The following is a 17,296-nucleotide window of genomic DNA, read 5'->3' as shown; positions in this document are numbered from 1 at the left end:
TTTGGTGTGTATTGAGTGCTTTGCTTGCTGCCTTTCCCCGCCACGTCACACTGGTTTTTCCTATTGTCAGTGAAATGTCATTTTATGGTTAATCAAAATTGCATATGATTTTAGGGTTCTCATAAAAGTCTATGAAGAGTTTGCAGTTGCTGCTACATGCAATATGTATATCTTTTTATTAGTAGTTCCTGTTTCTACTGAAACTGTGAAGGAGTCTGACGGGAAAGGAGCGGCGTAATTGTGTGTAGAGCTCTACACTGGAGAACTTGAAGAACTGGAGTAGGTGCTCCAGATGCGGGAAGAGCTGGATGATGTGTCAAGTTCTTCCCCTGGCCTGTGTGCCTGTCTTATTTTCCTACCTGCTCTGTCCTGATGATATTGTAGCATCACTGTCTGTTTAACATATTTTGTGCTATGATTCTTTTAGAATTGTAAAATAAATGTTTTACATTAATTACATTTTAGGCCAACTTCTTTTTGAGAATTCCTTCTGATTTTGGTTTCTTCTGGGAAGTTAATTTCATTAGTAATATGAAAAACTCAAATCTAAGGTTCTTTTCCTACCAAAACCTTGGGGCTTTCTTACCTTTTGGTCTTTGATCTTTATCAGATTTTATAAAGAAGATTTTAAGGTAAGACTCAAAGCTCCTTTTCTGACTTTGTAATGAAAGCAGCTTAATCATTATTCCTCTAACTCTTGAATAAAATTAAAATTTCTTTTACCTTTTAAATGAGGGAGTTAAAATAAATTCTTTTTACTTAGCCATTTATAATATTTATTGGTCTTTACTCCACAAGCTTCCCGGATATTTCTTGACTAGACTATAAAGCTGTTTGAGTTATAGGCGATTATGAATCTAAGTAATATAAATTTCAAGAAAGCTATAATGAAATAGTTTATATGAATAAGTCAGTAGATATTAAAGTTATGAAGAAAAAAATCTATAATGATGATGCATATTACAGCTTTGTTTTTCATATGAATTTTACTATTTGAGAAGGTGAAGTTTTTTCAGGGGAAATATTCATATTTGTTGTTTTTCTTCTCAGATAATGGCTCAGGATCTGGAGAAGGAGGTAAGTTTTAAATATTAAAGGTCTTTTTCCCACTTTTTTTAAAAACAATTTTGAGATTGTGTACAATCATTAAGTTATGTATATTCACAGAGTGGCAGATTCATCACTGCGTGGCCGTCATCCCTAGCTTGTCTGTTTTAGGTGTTCTTTGTTTTTAGACATCTTTCACTAAAGGTTTATTCTCAAAGTAAGGGGAAAATGTAGCGCCTACTTAACTGAGGCTACACCAGATGACTTCTCCTTAGGCCAGTCTCCAAACTGATTTTAATTTGAACTAGAGTGTTTGTAACTCTCCCCATCCCTTCCTTGCAAGGTTTTCATTGTGTGAAAATTTCAAGGTTGAAGAACTCCATAATTCTTTAAATCTTTCCTGCTTTATTAAAAAAAATTTTTTTGCTCTATAAATCTGTGAGTTATTTTTGATAGTTAAAAAATTTAATCTGGTATTAGCTTATGGCAAAGTGTAGATGATCAGAGTTGAGAATGACTAATCTATTTCATGACCTAATGAAGTTATGATTCTTAGTGATTATCTGATGTTTGAGATACTGAAAGGATACATGATGTAGGACCACTGTGGCCAAGAACACTCATTCTGTTAAAACAATGTTTGTGCAAAAGCAAGTTAGAATTACGTTCCCGTCACCACCACGGAAAACTGTACCCTCAGCCTCCTGTACCCTCCTTCTAGCATTTATAATTTTAAAACTTTAGAGTTGGAAGCACCTTTGAAGGTCAGCTGGAGAGTAGAATTTTCACAAAGAAGTTGTTTAAGGATGACCATGTCAGCTAAAAAGAAAATCATCAAAGAATCTAGTTTTAAATGGATATGTTTGAGCAGAAGTTTGTAATCATGAATGAAGCCTCAAATCGTAAATTCTGGGTCTTAGCTAGAGAGGAATGTAAGGGACGTTGGGGCTTAGCCCCATTGGTCACATATGCATTTAGGAATCTGTAAGAGTTGACTGGTGTGATTTGCTTTGGTAATCTAGTAGTCTTGCCCTCAGGATGTAAATTGACAGTTTTATTTGGGAGCATGAATTAGAAAGGCGTAGTTGTTTGTTCAGCTCATCTGTAAATGCTGGCTTTTTTTGGTGCCACAATTATTCACGATTAGTGTTAGGATCCCTGGCATCTGTTTGGGAGAATTCGTGAGTTAGAACAATGGCGGACTGGAGAATAGATTACCCCGAAGGTGTGGTAGAGCTGTGCATTTCGTTCCTATTGCCTTCTTCACTGATTGGCACCCCGTGAATAAGTTGTCTTTACCAGACAGCATTGGGAAATTCCTTGAGTAAACAAATTGCTTAAATTGGCCCCAGAAATGATCTCCCTGCCCAGGTTGAGTTTCTTAGAGTAAGGTCCAGTCTAGCTGATACCCACAGATCTAGATATGGAGTGCAAGTTGGGGACCTGTGAGGTATACTGCTTTTGATTCATAGGTCATGGGAAACCCATACTCTTCTGCATTTGGGTATTTCGGATTATGTTAAGTGGTCAAGTAGAAAAGAGGGGGTAAATCCTTTGTAAGAGGCCCCCTTTTTATAAATTTATAAAATTTATAAATTTTATAAATTAACTCTGGAATTTGTTTTGATGTCATTAGAAAGGCAGCTATGCAACCATGTGAGGAAAGGTGATAGTCAAAAAGCTTTTACCAACAGGCATTATTCAGTCTTGTTCCAGTAAGATGGAACTCATAGGATTAAATCTGTTCCTTCCTCTCTCTTACTCAGTGTTATATTTCTTATGGGCAGAATTAATTTTTATATGTTTTTTAAAAGATTTATTTATTTTTACTGGAAAGGCAGATATACTGAGAGGAGGAGAGACAGAGAGGAAGATTTCTGTCTGATGATTCACTTCCCAAGCGGCCGCAGTCGTTGGAGCTGAGCCAATCTGAAGCCAGAAGCCTCTTCCAGGTCTCCCACACAGGTGCAGGGCCCGAAAACCCTGGGCCATCCTCGACTGCTTTCCCAGGCCACAAGCAGGGAGCTGGATGGGAAGTGGAGCTGCCAGGACTAGAACCAGCGCTCATATGGGATCCTAGCGCATTCATAGCGAAGACCTTAACCTCTATGTTATCGCGCCGGGCCCCAGAATTAATTTTTAAAATAATTGTTTAAAATTCCATCCTGTTCCAAGGTTCTTAGTTCATTGCATTATTTTTACTAGCAACAATTATTTTTCCTTAAAGAATATGCTGTATTCAGTATTGGCAGCATCTTTGGGTTCTGGCATTAATAGATTGTTGAAGTGACTGTTCTCAGAAGCTTGGCATATTTTCCCCAGAAAGTTGATGGTACTTACTGAAAACATGAAGCTGATCGATACAGAATCCCCATTCTCAGTTGCAAATTTCTCTTGTCTTTCCTAACAGAAGAGGAAGGGTCTGGGGCAGAAGCTCACAGAAAACACTCGAAGTGCGGACCCTGCAAATACAAAGCCGAATGTGATGAAGATGCAGAAAATGTTGGGTGAGTGGATGGAAGGGGAGGTATAAACTTGTGCAGAGGTTCATCATTGACAAGCTTATAGAAAACTATCGTTTGCCTGAGTCTGGTACATTTAGGGTGAGCTTTCTGTATTTTTTTGTGCGTAAGTACATTGAATTTTCTTCGGTTGATATGACTGTGGCATTTAAATAAATGTTACTGTTTTAGAATGCGATTTCATTTATATAATTTGTTTGTTTTACCTGTACATTTTTCTCCTTGATAATTTTCTGTTTTTATACCAGGCATTAATTATATTAGCCTATGCTTTTATTTTGATTTATTTTACAGTTGTACTTTGATTCTGTACTAAACTGCTTATTTTATTTCATTATTTTTTAAGGGTTTGTTTTATTTTAATTTGAAAGGTAGAGTTAGAGAGGAGAGACAGAGAAAGATCTTCCATCCACTGGTTCACTCTGCAGGTGTCATCAACAGCTGGAGCTGGACCAATCTGAAGCTGGGAGCCAGGAGCTTTTTCCAGGTCTCCCACACAGGTGCAGAGGTTCAAGGCCTTGGCTGATCCCCTATGGCTTTCTTAGGACATCATCGGGGAACTGGATCAGAAGTGGAACAGTCAGAATGCTGGTGCTGTGGGTGGAAACCTCTGTGCCACAGTGTCTGCTCTAGCTTATTATTTTTTAGATTTGTTTATTTGTTTAAAAGTGTGAGAGAGAGAGGAGGAGGAGAGAAAGCGAACTCTTCTATCTGCTGGTTCACCTCCTTAGCTGGCCGCAGCGCCTGGGGCTAGACCAGACAGAAGACTGGAGCTTCTTCGGGTTTACCAGTTGGGTAGCAGGAGCTCAAGCCCTTGCATCATCTTCCGTTGCTTTTCCTAGGCCATTGGGAATGCCAGGATTGCAGGCAGTGGCTTTACTTGTTACGCCACAATGCTAGATCCAACAGTTTTTTTTTTCTTCTTGCAGCTATACTTAAAAATGTTTCAGAATATATTTCATATTAAAAAAAACCCAGAAATATTTGTTTGGATGCAGTCAGCAAATGTGTAATTTAAAATTGTTTCTAGATAGCTGTGTTTAGATCAACAGTTAGGACCTCTATGCTGTAGAGGTCTTTGTCTTTATGCCTATGAAATTCAGTAATTATTTAAAAGCATTTATAGCAGTTTTACCTGTAGAGGCCGATAACGTTTTTTTCCTCTCATGTTCAGCCTTTTAAGGTGAGTTTTGAGTTTTCAGCAGTGTCTGTCCAATTTCCCATTCACTGTCTGTGAGAAGTGGTGTTCTTTGATATAATAGTCACAACAGAGACATTTATCAGCACGGTTATGATTGCCTTTTTCTTTTACTGATACACTCTGTTCCTGGTCTTATCCTTTATTATTTTTCTGTGGTGCTGCTGTTTTGTGTAAAGCTTTATTGCTGACTTTAGGACGTGATAACATAAATGGATTTTCTCCATGTCTTCTGTTGGTCTTAACACATATTTAACACATTTATCATATAGAGAATTGTACTCTTCCTTACTCATTAAGATTTTTGTATTCATTTCCCAGTTCCTATGTTATTCAGCCTGTAAAGGCACATTGGGGCCTTTTTTTTTTTAAGTAAATAACAATATAACCTAATCCAAATTAATGCCCCAAGTGACGTTTACAAATTAAAATTACTTCATTTTTAGAATCATGTCATAAAATCACCTTTTGGATAATAAGTGGCAGACTCAAGTACCTGATAGTTTATGTGTTGTGTTTTTTCCGAGGTAGATAACATTGTCAAAAGACAATCAGGTTCAGTAAAAATTGCTGCAACAGCTGAATTTATTCTCTTTCTGCATATCATCATTTGCATTTTCCTGTGTCCACCTGCTTTAGTCAGAGTGGTTTGATTTGGAGAACATGTTTTCCAAAGTAGATATTGGCCATTCTTTACAATAAGAGAGGATTCTAGGCCATGCGAACTTACAGAAAGGACACGGAATGGATATATCACGCCACCTCTTCCTCTCATCTTGTACTATGATGTGGCCTGATGAGAGACCATGTATGCATGTATATGTGCATGTGTGTAGACAATTTAGTTCTTACAATTTTAAAATTAATTTCATTTATTTGAAAGGCAGAAAGAATTTTCCTTGGGATAGTTTTGTAAGAGTGTTCAGAGTCAAAAAGCTGTCAGTGCTTGATTAGTTGGGCCTGTTTTTATTCCTTGTGATGGTATGTCTCTTTGGATATATTTTACATATTTTTTTGCTATTATTTTCCATGCTTAAATGGGAAGAGGTACAGGTGTTTTGCTTAGAAGTGAGAAAGATTCCATATAATCCCAGAGGTGATTCTCAAATACGACATCGTTATTTGAATGCTCTGCTCGTCAAATAATATGTAGCTTATTTTTAATTAGAGAATCTCTATGATGTATACTAAATGAATAGTGTGTCAGTGTATCTGAGAGAGTGCAACCCTCTTCCAGTTGTGTGCTCCAAGTGTAAGGAAGTGGTTACAGGACAGGGGAGGGTCTGTTACACTATGGATCCCCGTGTGGACAGGGACAAAAGGAAATTTTGAGAATATCTTTTCTTTTGGCCTATACAATGCTTATTGTTGATTGGAGCTGTTTTCGCAGTATAAACCTATCTCACTGTTATTGTTTGCTTATTTTTGACTTTTAAATGAGCCATGGTACCAATATAAGTTTATGCCCATGAGGCACTTGCTGTATACCATTTGCACTTAGACAACAGTGTACTTGTCAAAGAGGAGTTTTTACCTGGTCACCTAGACCTTTTGGGTATGAAAGCTCAGACATCAGAAATAGGCCAGCAACAAAACCCTGATTGTTATATAAAAATTCACTACTAAGGTACTGTATAAATTTCATATGAAAAGATAAGCTGTTCCTGAAAATGAAAGCTCTCAGTTATAAACCAAGTACTTAGCTCATGGCCAAAGTTCTGTAAAATCCATCAGGAACAGTGTGTTAAAAATGGGCTGTTACTATCTGTTTTCTTGTCTAGAATGTTTGATGTCAATTCTCCCAAGTCCCATTACATTGCTTTTCTTACCACCTGCCTCTGTAAATAATTTTTTTTACATTATTAAAAGGGGTGTTGTTAATTTTTTCCCACTTAAAGTATTCTACTGATATTATTCTTTTCCCACTAAAAGTATTGCTACTGCATGATGATTGCTTTGAGAAATCACTTTATTAGTTTCTTTTTCAGAGTGGTCACAGCTGGTTTCTTTACTTCCTTAATTTATTTCCCGGTCACTGTGATCACCATCTGCTTTTAAAGTCTTTCCGTTAGTCCTTAGTTGGCGTCTAGAAACCAACTGGCTGCTTCAGTGGGTTTTCTTCCCAGAGATTTTCTGACCTTTATGACTACATTCCCCGAGAGACACCCAATTACTCACCCAGTGCTCGTGTTCATACACGCACAGCACTGGTACCTGTTATGTAATAAACTCATATTTTACATCCTCCTTTAAAAAATGTTTTTGGTAGTGACCCACTAAGTTGACTTCATAATCCGCCGGCGATTATGACCTGGAGCGCTGAAAGTAGCCCTCCAGACTGTAACTGTAATAGTTGCATATATATTTCTTGCTGTATTTTCAAGTATGAGTATTCATTTAGAAATATTTTATCTTTGCTCATTTGGAAATGTCTTTCCTGTCAGGAGAAATGCTTTATAACTGATGTGGTTTCCAAAGAGCAGCTGAAATCTTTCTGTAAATCTGTTTCTCTTACTAAGAGTTACATTATTTAAAGATGTGACATTTTTGAGGAGGGCATAAATTGGTACTATGTAAGTTAATTTTCTGTTTGTAGAGAAGTGGTTATTTTTTTTACATAGCCATGTAAAATGAAATGGACTAAGATATATTACATGCTTCATTCTCTCTCTCTCTCTCTCTCTCTCTCTCTCTCTCTCTCTATATATATATATATATAAATAATGTGTTTTTAGTACCATCTCAATGCTAGGTATCATAAACTGTCAGGATTTTCAGAGCTTGTTTAGATACTTTCCCTCTGCCCCAGTTCTTGTGATTTCTGTCTGATAGGTGGGATAGGAAGGTTTATCCAGACCCCACAGGGAACAGGGAACTAAGAAAGGGACCACATGCTTCCTAAGCAGAGATCTTTTGCACAGGTCTTGGGCATCATGAGATACAAACATGGTGTTCGTTCAAATCACTGATGTGAGTGGTTTTCTTCACCAGTGCACTTAACATTCCATTCTGCTTTGTGTTCTTATATTTGATTTTTAAAAATGATTTTTTGGGGGGGTGGGGCAGTGTTGTGGGGTACTAGGTGAAGCTGCTACCTGACATTCCGTTTGAGCCCTTGTTTGAGTCCTGGTTGTTTTGCTTCCAGTCCAGCTCCCCGAGAATGCGCCTGAGAACCTAGTGGAAGGTGGCTCAAGTGCTTGGATCCCCTACACCTGCTGTGGAGACCTGGAGGAAGCTTTTGGCTTCTTTCTTTGAATTGGTCCAGCTCTGGCTGTTGCAGTCATTTAGGGAGAGACCCACTGGGTGGAAGACCTTTCTTTCTCTTTCTTTTCTCTGTCTGTAATTCTTTTTTCAAGTAAATTAATAAATCTGTACAAACTATAATTTTTTAAGACTGGCCAAGTGGTGCAAGTTAAGCTGCTGCCTACAATGCCAGTATCCCACATCAGAATGCTAGGGCAAGCAAGTCCCAGCTGCCCTGCTTCCAATCCAGCTAACTGCTAATGCACCTGGGAATGCAGCAAAGATGGCTCAAGTTCTTGGACCCTTGCCAGCCGTGTGGGAGACCTGGATAGAATTCTAATCTCCTGGCTTCAGCAATGCCCAGCTGCAACAATTTTGGCCATCTGGGAAATTAACCAGCAGATGGTTTCTTTGTCTTTCTGTAATTGTACCTTTCAAATAAAGAAAAATAAATCACTAAGAAAAATACGAATACTTTTTTCTTCTCCCTTATCAGGTTTTTAGCTGCTGTATGTACCAACATGCCTTGTCAATGAGTCTGACTGTAGATGCCTCCCAGCTTGTAATTTGCTTTCCTGGAATAGGATTTATTACACTTGGGGGGGAACTATATCTAATGCAAGGATAAGTTCTACATATTAAGTATATGGGTTCTTCTGCTGATTGAGGTGCATTTATTTTATGTATTGTGTGTATCTTCTCTCTCTTGCCTGCTCAGTGGTTGTTTTTGTTCATTGATTTTACCTTATTTGTGCTTCGGGAGGCTTTTGCTCCTTACTTCCTGAAGCCTGCTGTGTGTCTGCATTGGTTTCTTGTGCTGTACCTGGGTTCTGATGGTTGCATTCATTACTGCTTACCTCACACCTGCACCTGGAGGTGGACAGTTAAGGTTCCATGTTAAAGGGGGTTTCAGTGTCCCACCCTAGCCATTGTGCAGCTCAGGAGTGGACGTCATACTTTGGGATGCTAGCACTGCAGTGTTATTAGCTGATACATCACAGTGCCAACTCCCAGTTATTTTCTTTTGAAAACAAGGAACAAACAAAAATTAATCATTGTTCTATCTAAAGTATAATCTAGGTGTTAGCAGTAGCAGTCTCCTTTTATCATTTTTTAAAGATGCTTAATTTTTAGCTACTTAAAACACAGGGGTGACTGGGCCTGGCGGCGTGGCCTAGCGGCTAAAGTCCTCGCCTTGAACATGCTGGGATCCCATATGGGCGCCGGTTTTAATTACGGCAGCTCCACTTCCCATCCAGCTCCCTGCTTGTGGCCTGGGAAAGCAGTCGAGGACAGCCCAAAGCCTTGGGTCCTTGCACCGGTGTGGGAGACCTAGAAGAAGTTCCTGGCTCCTGGCTTCGGATCGGCATAGCATCGGCCGTTGTGGTCACTTGGGGAGTGAATCGTTGGACGGACGGAAGAGCTTTCTCACTCTGTCTCTCCTCCTCTCTGTGTATCTGACTTTCCAATAAAAATAAACAGATCATTATACAACATTATGGAAAGATCTTTTTTTTAAAAAAAAAAAAAAAGAAAAAGACAAGGGTGTCCAAGAGAGATTGAGAGGCCGGGAAGGGAAAGAGATTTTGCATCCACTGGCTCACTTGCAACAGCCAGAGCTGGGCCAGGCTGAAGCCAGAAGCCTGGAACTCCACCCGTGCCTCCCATGTGGGTAGTAGCAGCCCAACCCCTTGAGCAATCATTGGCCTTCCAGGATTCTCTAGCAAAAAGCTGGATCAGAAGCAGAGCATTTGGGACTTAAATGGCCTTCTAATCCAGGTACAGGCTTCCTGAGTGCAGCTCATCCCTCTGCATCGGGCAGACCCAAAGGCAGATTCCTTTGTCAGCAAGGATCATGTTTGACAGTTGACAGTGAAGGTTTCTTTTTCCATGTTTTCTTGTTTTGTTTTGTTTTGAGATAGAGAGATAAAGAAAGAGAGCGAGAATGAGAATTCTCCTACCTGGTGCTTCACTCCCCAAATGCCTAAGTGGTCAAATCTGTGTACAGGTGAAAGCCTGGGAGCTTGGAATTCCATCCGGGTCTTCTGGAGGGTGGCCTAGAACACAGAATATGGGCATGGTTATCACTAGGCTAAATCCCTGCTGCAAGAGGTTTGCTTTTAAAGCACAAAACTCCAGTATTCCTGCAACTTCTTGCAGCTTTTCAAATGTATTATTACTCTGACACTTTCTTGTTCACTCTCTCTCTGTTCCTTCCTCTTTCTGGAATCCCATCCCTGTCTATCTGCTTGTTTAATTCCGTCTCCTCCTTGGAGCCCTAGATAAAGCTTGATCTAGGTCAGACGTCACCACCTCTTCTTGGAAGCCTACCTTATTCTCTTCCACAACTCGTGTGAGTTAGGTGATTGGACTCTGTGTTCTACCGCAGTCTTAAAAAAATCTGAGGCCAGGAACTTTGGCTTGCTGGTGTCTGTATGGGCTGGGTTTTCCTTAAGGTTGGGTATTTTAAGCTAGGTACCAGGCTCAGTCTTTTGTGAATAAGTGGCAGTCAACACTAGGGCTTCAGATTCAGTTAGAATGGTTTAGAGGATTGTTATGATTTAATATGTGTGTGTAATACTAGTATTGGGTTTGATTAGGTATTTCTTAAGTTTGAGTAAGTTTGCATGAATTTAGTTTAAGCTAGCATTTTTTCTAACTTCTAAATAAACTTACTGTGTTGAGAAGAAATGGCAGTTTCTAAGTAGAATAAGAAAGTGAACGGATGGATGTTTTTCAGTAATAATAACAATAATAATACCTTTCAGAAGTGCACAATGTTTGATATATTATCTTGAAGAGTTTTGTACAAATTTTCCTTGATTCTCTCAGCAGTGTTAAAGATGTGGAGTTGTGATTTGCTACAATCACAAAGGTAAATCACATAAGTCATTTTATTTATTCATTTATTTCTATATGCATTCATGCTTTTGAAATTCACAGTGTTTGGAATTCAAAAGCTTTAGAAGGCTGCACAGTGAAAAGTCTCCCTCCCACCACTGTTCCCAGCCACTCGATTGTCTTCTCTAGAGGCAATCCCTGTGATCTGTTTCTTGTTCAGTCTCTCAGTGGTATTTTATGCAAGCAAATACATACAGGTGTTCCTTCTTTTTTCTCTTTGAAAACGATTGACAGCGTGCTATACACACACAGTTCTGTACCTTATTTAAAGTTTTTATGATAAAATTTACATTGCATAAAACATACACAGGAGTTGGTACATGGCACAGTGTTTATTTAAGTTACCACTTGAGACACCCACATCATCTGTCGGACTGTCTGATTCAAGTGTCTTGAAGACTTAATTTCTGATTCAGCTTCCTGCTAATGCACACCCTGAGGAGTAGCATTAGAATGATTCAAGTACTTGGGTCCCTGCCGTCCATGTGAGAGACCCATTTGGGGAGTAAAGTAGCAGAGGGAAGATCTCTCTTTGTCTCTCAAATAAAAAAAAAAGTCCTTTAAGCAGCTTTAAGTGAATATTAAAGCCCTAGTGTTGACTGCTACTCATTCACAAAAGACCTACACTGGTACCTACCTTGAAATACCCAACCTTACGCAAAACTGAGCCCATACAGAAATCAGCAAGACAAAGTAAAAACAAGCGAAATGCATATGTATAATTTAAGGGATACTAATTAGAAATCGTCTACATATCTAATGGCTAACAGCTATGGTATCAAGCAGAATATTGCTGTATTTTTAATGCCAAATGTGAACTTAGCCTTGGAGGGGAAAAAAAAGCATTGTTGTGGCACTATTGAATGAAGGCTTGCAGAAGATGATGCACTGTCTGAAGAGCTTGCAGGGTTCCCTTTTCAAAAATCCAATGGCCATGGCATTGAGTCTCAGAGTCATGGAGTTGGGAAGTATCAGACAGGTGTGTAATGTGTAAATGACAGACAGAAATGATCTTCTCTGTTAATACTGATATTGCCTCTCTGCAGCTCTCGGGAGTATATCAACTAATTGAGTGTGCTGAATTCAGGTCACAGGATGTGGGAAAGAGAGCAGGTACTTCATCATCTTTGGTCAGAGAGAGCCACGTACAGATAAGTCTCCAGGCCAGGTTTAAACTGGGTCTTTTGGGCAGAAGGAGGATACAGGATGAGGCACTTTGGTAATGATGGCTGTCAGTACAGGAGGTATCAACTGTTAACCTGTTTGATGATGCACAAATTGCCCTCTGCCTCTTGTACATTGCCATCCTCCTGGGATTTTCCTTCAGTGTTGTAGCTCTTCTAACAGCAGTCAGCTCTCTGATACCTGCTGGGTGCCCAAAAGTTAAGGTGAAAATCTTGGAGTCTGTGCCAGTCTCATTTTCTGCTCCCACTTTAGAACCTGCTGGACTTAGGTCCTTAGGCTTCTTCCACTTCCTCCTAACTGAATGAGTGGACTCAGAACTCTAACCATGAAGAGAAGTGCAGGTTCTGTGGTCTTACCGTGGAGTGCAAGAATCTCAGCATGAACTTAAACTATAAGGTTGCTACTGGAAACATTAATGCAGTCCTGACTGTAAGTTTAAGCTCAATGTTATTATTTTAATAGTTTCACAGTATTGCAGTCTGTTTTGTTTTTTGCATCACATATTATGCGATATCAAAACAGGGCTGATCAGGAAGGTGAGGCAAATTTGGGCACTACAACAATGAGGCAGTTGTTGAAAAACTTGGGAGATCTCCTGATCAACCAAAAAAAAAAATGACATGCAATATGAGGATTGTGCTTGCATGTTTAAAGAAAAATTCTGAATGATAGTTTGGGTTTATTACATGTAGATTCACAGGTCTAGGGATCAGAGTCAGTGGGTGGAATGTGATCAGAGTTACTGAATGCAGATATGGGGCTCAATCCGGAGAACCTATTCTTCATGAATTGTACTACGGTGGGGTGGTATCAAGTAGTCCTTTATTACAGTAGCTCTGGCAAGAGCTATGAGACAACAAAGTCACAAATAGCACCAAGGGGAGCCTTGTGTTGCCCAGAAGAATGTAAATCGGCATCTTTCTCAAGTGCTTTTCAGTGACGGCACTCTGGGTTGTTTGTTGAGATGCAGAGGTACCATGACTAAAGATGTGTGTCCTTGTTTTCACCCACGCACAATAGAATGTTCTTGCCCCTTTTCATCTGTGTCCCCTTCTCTTAACCAAGCTCTTATCTGAACTCATCTTCTCAGCTTAGTTCCCTTCCCAACTCACTCTCTGGTTTTTGTTTTCCAGTAATTAAATTTTCTTAGTACATTATATTTAACGTGTGTTAGTGAATAATCTTATGAATTTTGAGGGTTTTTTGGGTGGTGGCTTGATTTTAAAATTATGAATTATAGCATATATTTTGTAAAGTGTATAAAAACTTGCATGTTTGGTTTAATGCTCAAAAATAAGATGAGCATTTGTGAATCTTGCCTCCCATGCGAAGAAATAGAATTTTCTCAGCATTGCAGGGTCCCTCTTTTCCGTCTGCAGCTGCATTTTTCTCTCATCTACGTGTCACACTGCGTTTTGTGTAAACCACTGTCTTCTGTTCTTTACAGCTTCGCGATATCACGATATAAATCCCTTGGTGTAATATATGTTTGAGCTTTTGGCTGATTTTGAATATTTTTAAAAATCTTGTTTATTTTCAGTTTTTATTTAAAAGACAGAGATTCAGACAGAAAGAAAGTTCTGTTGGCTTATTGCAGAAATGTGTGCAGGGGCTTTAGCCTGTAGGTGGGTGAGGCCAATGCCTGGAAGCTGGAATTCCTTCTGGGTCTCTCACACGGGTGTTAGGAACAAAGATACTTCATGCATCATCTGCCTCCCAGGCACTTTAGTAGGAAATGGGATCAGAAAGAAAGGTGGGTCTCAACCTCAGGCATTTCAAGATGATACATGGGCGTCCCAGTAAGGGGTTAGCCTACTGTGCTTATTAGCCGGCCCCTTATTTCATATATATATATATGATATATAATATAATATACTTATTTTATGTGTGTATGTATATATATAAATATATAAACTCAGTTTTATATCTGGGTGCTTATTCTTTATATTGATTATATGAGTTGTAATTATCCTTTTGTTCATAGCTTCTCTTAATCCTTTTATGGGACACTGTTGATTTCAAAGTTTAATTTATTCAGTTTTTTTGTTTGATCTTCTAAATTGCTAGAGTTGTGCCATTCACATTTATATCTTTAACTCATCAAGGATTAAGGAACTCTTCAAACAGAAGGGAAAGAGAAAAGTTTAAAGTCAAAGCCTCCCATGTACTCATCATTCCTCTTCAAAAAGTCCAACTTTGTTTCATCCTTTCTCCTTACTTTTTCTGGGAGGTTTTTAAAGCAAGTCTCGGCATCAAGTAATTTTGTCTATGAAGATTTCAGCTTTACTCTTTATCTGCTTTGGTTATCTAAGTTACTGAGAAAGATATGTCATTACAGTTTTTCATCAGCTTTTGCTTTGTTGATTTTTTGGGTTAAGTTTCTTTATAAGGTAGGCCATGTTCAGGTATAGAATGGGCAGGGAGGGGAAATGTGGGAGAGGGATTTTTTTTACTTTCATCTTGTGTCTTCAGGAAGAGAGATGGCACCCCTTCCTGCTGCCTGGCTTCTTAAGAGCCTGGAAAAGGGGGTAGTTACATGATACACCTCCAAGTCCCGGGTGAGGGATAATAAATACATCCTGGGGAAAGAGTCATTTGATTGACAGGTAGTTAGGCTGTATTACATAGGGCGGGGGATGTATAGCTACCAGTCTGGGACTCTAAGCCAGCTACCTGTCTGTCCCATTTCATTCCCAGCTCAGATTTCTGACCCTTATTCGTAAGAGTTACTGAAGGACGTAGGTTCTTTTTGTCTTCTGTAGCTACTTCCCTCTAGTTAGGGGTATGGGACTTGCAGGTCCTGGGCTTGAAAATCTCTCCCTATATCATCTGATGGGTCCATCTTACTAGCCAGAAAAATCCCAGCTAGTGCTACGTCGTGTGTATTATTGTTGCCACTCCAAGAAGTCATTGCCCTCTACAGCAGGCAAGTTCATAAATCAGCATGCACAAAATTGGAAAGAGACAAATTGCTGATAGAGCGCTCCCTAGAAAAGCAAGGTTGTGCTCTGTTGTTTCCTAGACATTGGGCGATGCCAGGCTGCCCCTGTGCAGATTGAAAAATCATCCAGCTTGAGTCCAAAGCCTGATATTATTGCCCTTTATTGTGAACACTCCTCCATCAGAGTGGAGATGACAGAATCCATCAATCACCTCACAGGCTGCACAAATCAAGAGTTAGGCTTCTTTCTATACTTAGGTCCGTAGGCCACATCAGTGTCTGCTATCATTATATTAGAGGCAGCCTAAATGGAGATCTTCCACCTTTAATGGTTTCCAGAGAGGATTGAGAGAAGAGGTAGAAAAAACACGTCTGCAAAAGCAAAGGCCCCATTATATTTTTGTCTTTTTTGAAGCATCATCTGAAGGCCTTGATTTGTTCACAGGAGCAGGCTGACTCATCATTTGTGCACATCTAGCCCTCATCCTCTCCTCTGCATAGGAGGCAGGTGGCACAGCAAGCACTGTGTGCTCTGATGCCAGAACACACACCCCCAAGTTCTGGTCCCTGAGATTGAAGATTGTTTTGTGTGGGAGACACTTTGTGGTGACACCACAGGCCATCAGTACCCTCTGTGCCCCACCTCCTGCCCAGGATCCCAGCCTAATATGTGGCAGAAATTTTAGGTGGGATGGGCAGGTTCAAGCTTCAAAAGCAGATTGCCTGGGAGAGAAACACTCCTGGAGAGCCCCTCTCTTCTCAGGTTTGTGCCTCCAGGGACCCAAGGACCTCTCAATGAGACCCCTCTTAAAGGTTCTGTCACCCCTCCTAAGACTACCACCTTGGGAAGCAGGCTCCCAGCACTCGAACCTTTGAGGGGACAAATGACATCTAAACAATAACAGTGACCTTGGTCTTCTTTCTGCTTACTTAAAATATTCTCCTTTTTGTTGCAAAAGTCTATTGATGGTGATGGCGGCAGGGGGCCTATGGTGGGGGGTGGTGGTCGTTCTTCAAATACCATTTGGGCTTCTTCAAAGTTTTGTGGGTTTTTAAGTTTTGGAAAATTCCAAGGGAAGTTTTGGAGAATATTGGCCTGCTTCATCCTCTTAACCCTTTGGAATATCATTCCAATTTTAATTATAATTTCTGATCCTGTTTTTCTTGTCTCATAATCCAGTCCTTTTCTCTTGAGGCTATGGCTTATGCAACCTCTCCACTCCTCCACTTCACTGCATCTCCTTTAGTCTAATCTGCTATGAAATCTGTCTGTTGAATTATTTTTTTCTGCTGATAGTCATGGTGTACATTCATGAAAATTCTGTGTGATTCTTCTGTGTGTGTATTTGAGAGAGAAGAGTGAGCAAGTTGCTCAGAGCCGTATCTGTAGAAATCATTGAGGTCTGAGAGAAAGATGAGTTTCTTTGGAAAAGGTTGTGTTTTCTTCTATCAGTTGTCTTGGGCCCCTTCTAGTTCTTAACCTGTTAAAATGAATCTCAGCCTTGATGATTAACTGAACAACCAAGTAGTATTTTAGCTTGTAATCACCTATGTGAGGGTTGGCTTGTGACTTTAAATTCTCACAGGAGGTGATTTTTTTCCTTCCATAGCTCAGAGCAGCCATTTTCTTTTTTAAGACTGTCCCTTTGGAAGGTGGCCACTCATTCCTATTTACCTTCATGTTGACGGCTGTGGCTTTTTGTGGTTCCCCTCCACTGGGCTCTCCTGCCTTAACACTGTAGAGGGCTTGGTGTTGTGGTCCCCTGTTCCTAGAGACCTGCAAAGGCATAGGTTTAATATTTGAATCTACCTGGGTTGGTATATGCCTTTCAGGTGAATATTAGAGGCCGAAGAGAGCTCAATTGTCCTTAGTTCCTGTTTCATTTGGCTTTGTCCCGAGTATTCTTGGCTATCTTACTGGTTATAAACACATGTAAGAGGGTGATTTATCTAGTATTTTCTGCTGTTCTTGGTGAGAGTTTTGGGGCTGGAAACAGGGGAGTCTTTTTCTGAATTGTTTTTATTTTCCCATTCTCAGATTTTACTATTTCTTAGGGAAATGCCACGACCATGCCTTATGCTTTCTTGGCCTTTGCTATACTCTTGAAAGTAGGATTTGTAGCTTGAGAATACATTTAACATTTCTATTCCACATATTTAGCATTCACAATATTTTTGTTTTCCCAACCACTTGCTGAGGTATGTTGTTGTTGTTGTTATTACCTGTTTTTGATTTAGAAGAAAAATATGGATTAGTGA

The 17,296-nt window shown here is 39.7% G+C and overlaps 1 protein-coding gene across 1 annotated transcript in view; it reads left to right on the top strand.

The window, feature by feature from the left end:
* LOC121172496 (tomoregulin-1) overlaps positions 1-17,296 on the top strand; it is an 84,927-nt gene that overhangs the window by 37,061 nt on the left and 30,570 nt on the right. Inside the window, exons 4-5 of the mRNA XM_041004532.1 lie at positions 1,051-1,077; positions 3,458-3,554. Of these exons, the coding sequence (XP_040860466.1) occupies positions 1,051-1,077; positions 3,458-3,554 (124 nt within the window). The remainder of the gene's footprint in view (positions 1-1,050; positions 1,078-3,457; positions 3,555-17,296) is intronic.

The sequence above is a fragment of the Ochotona curzoniae genome, unplaced genomic scaffold, assembly GCF_017591425.1.
Source record: "Ochotona curzoniae isolate NIBS_2020 unplaced genomic scaffold, NIBS_Ocur_1.0 scaffold_3208, whole genome shotgun sequence".
Classification (NCBI taxonomy): Eukaryota; Metazoa; Chordata; class Mammalia; order Lagomorpha; family Ochotonidae; genus Ochotona; species Ochotona curzoniae.
Note: the sequence above shows the minus strand (reverse complement) of the source record. Positions and strands in the feature narration are given on the sequence as shown.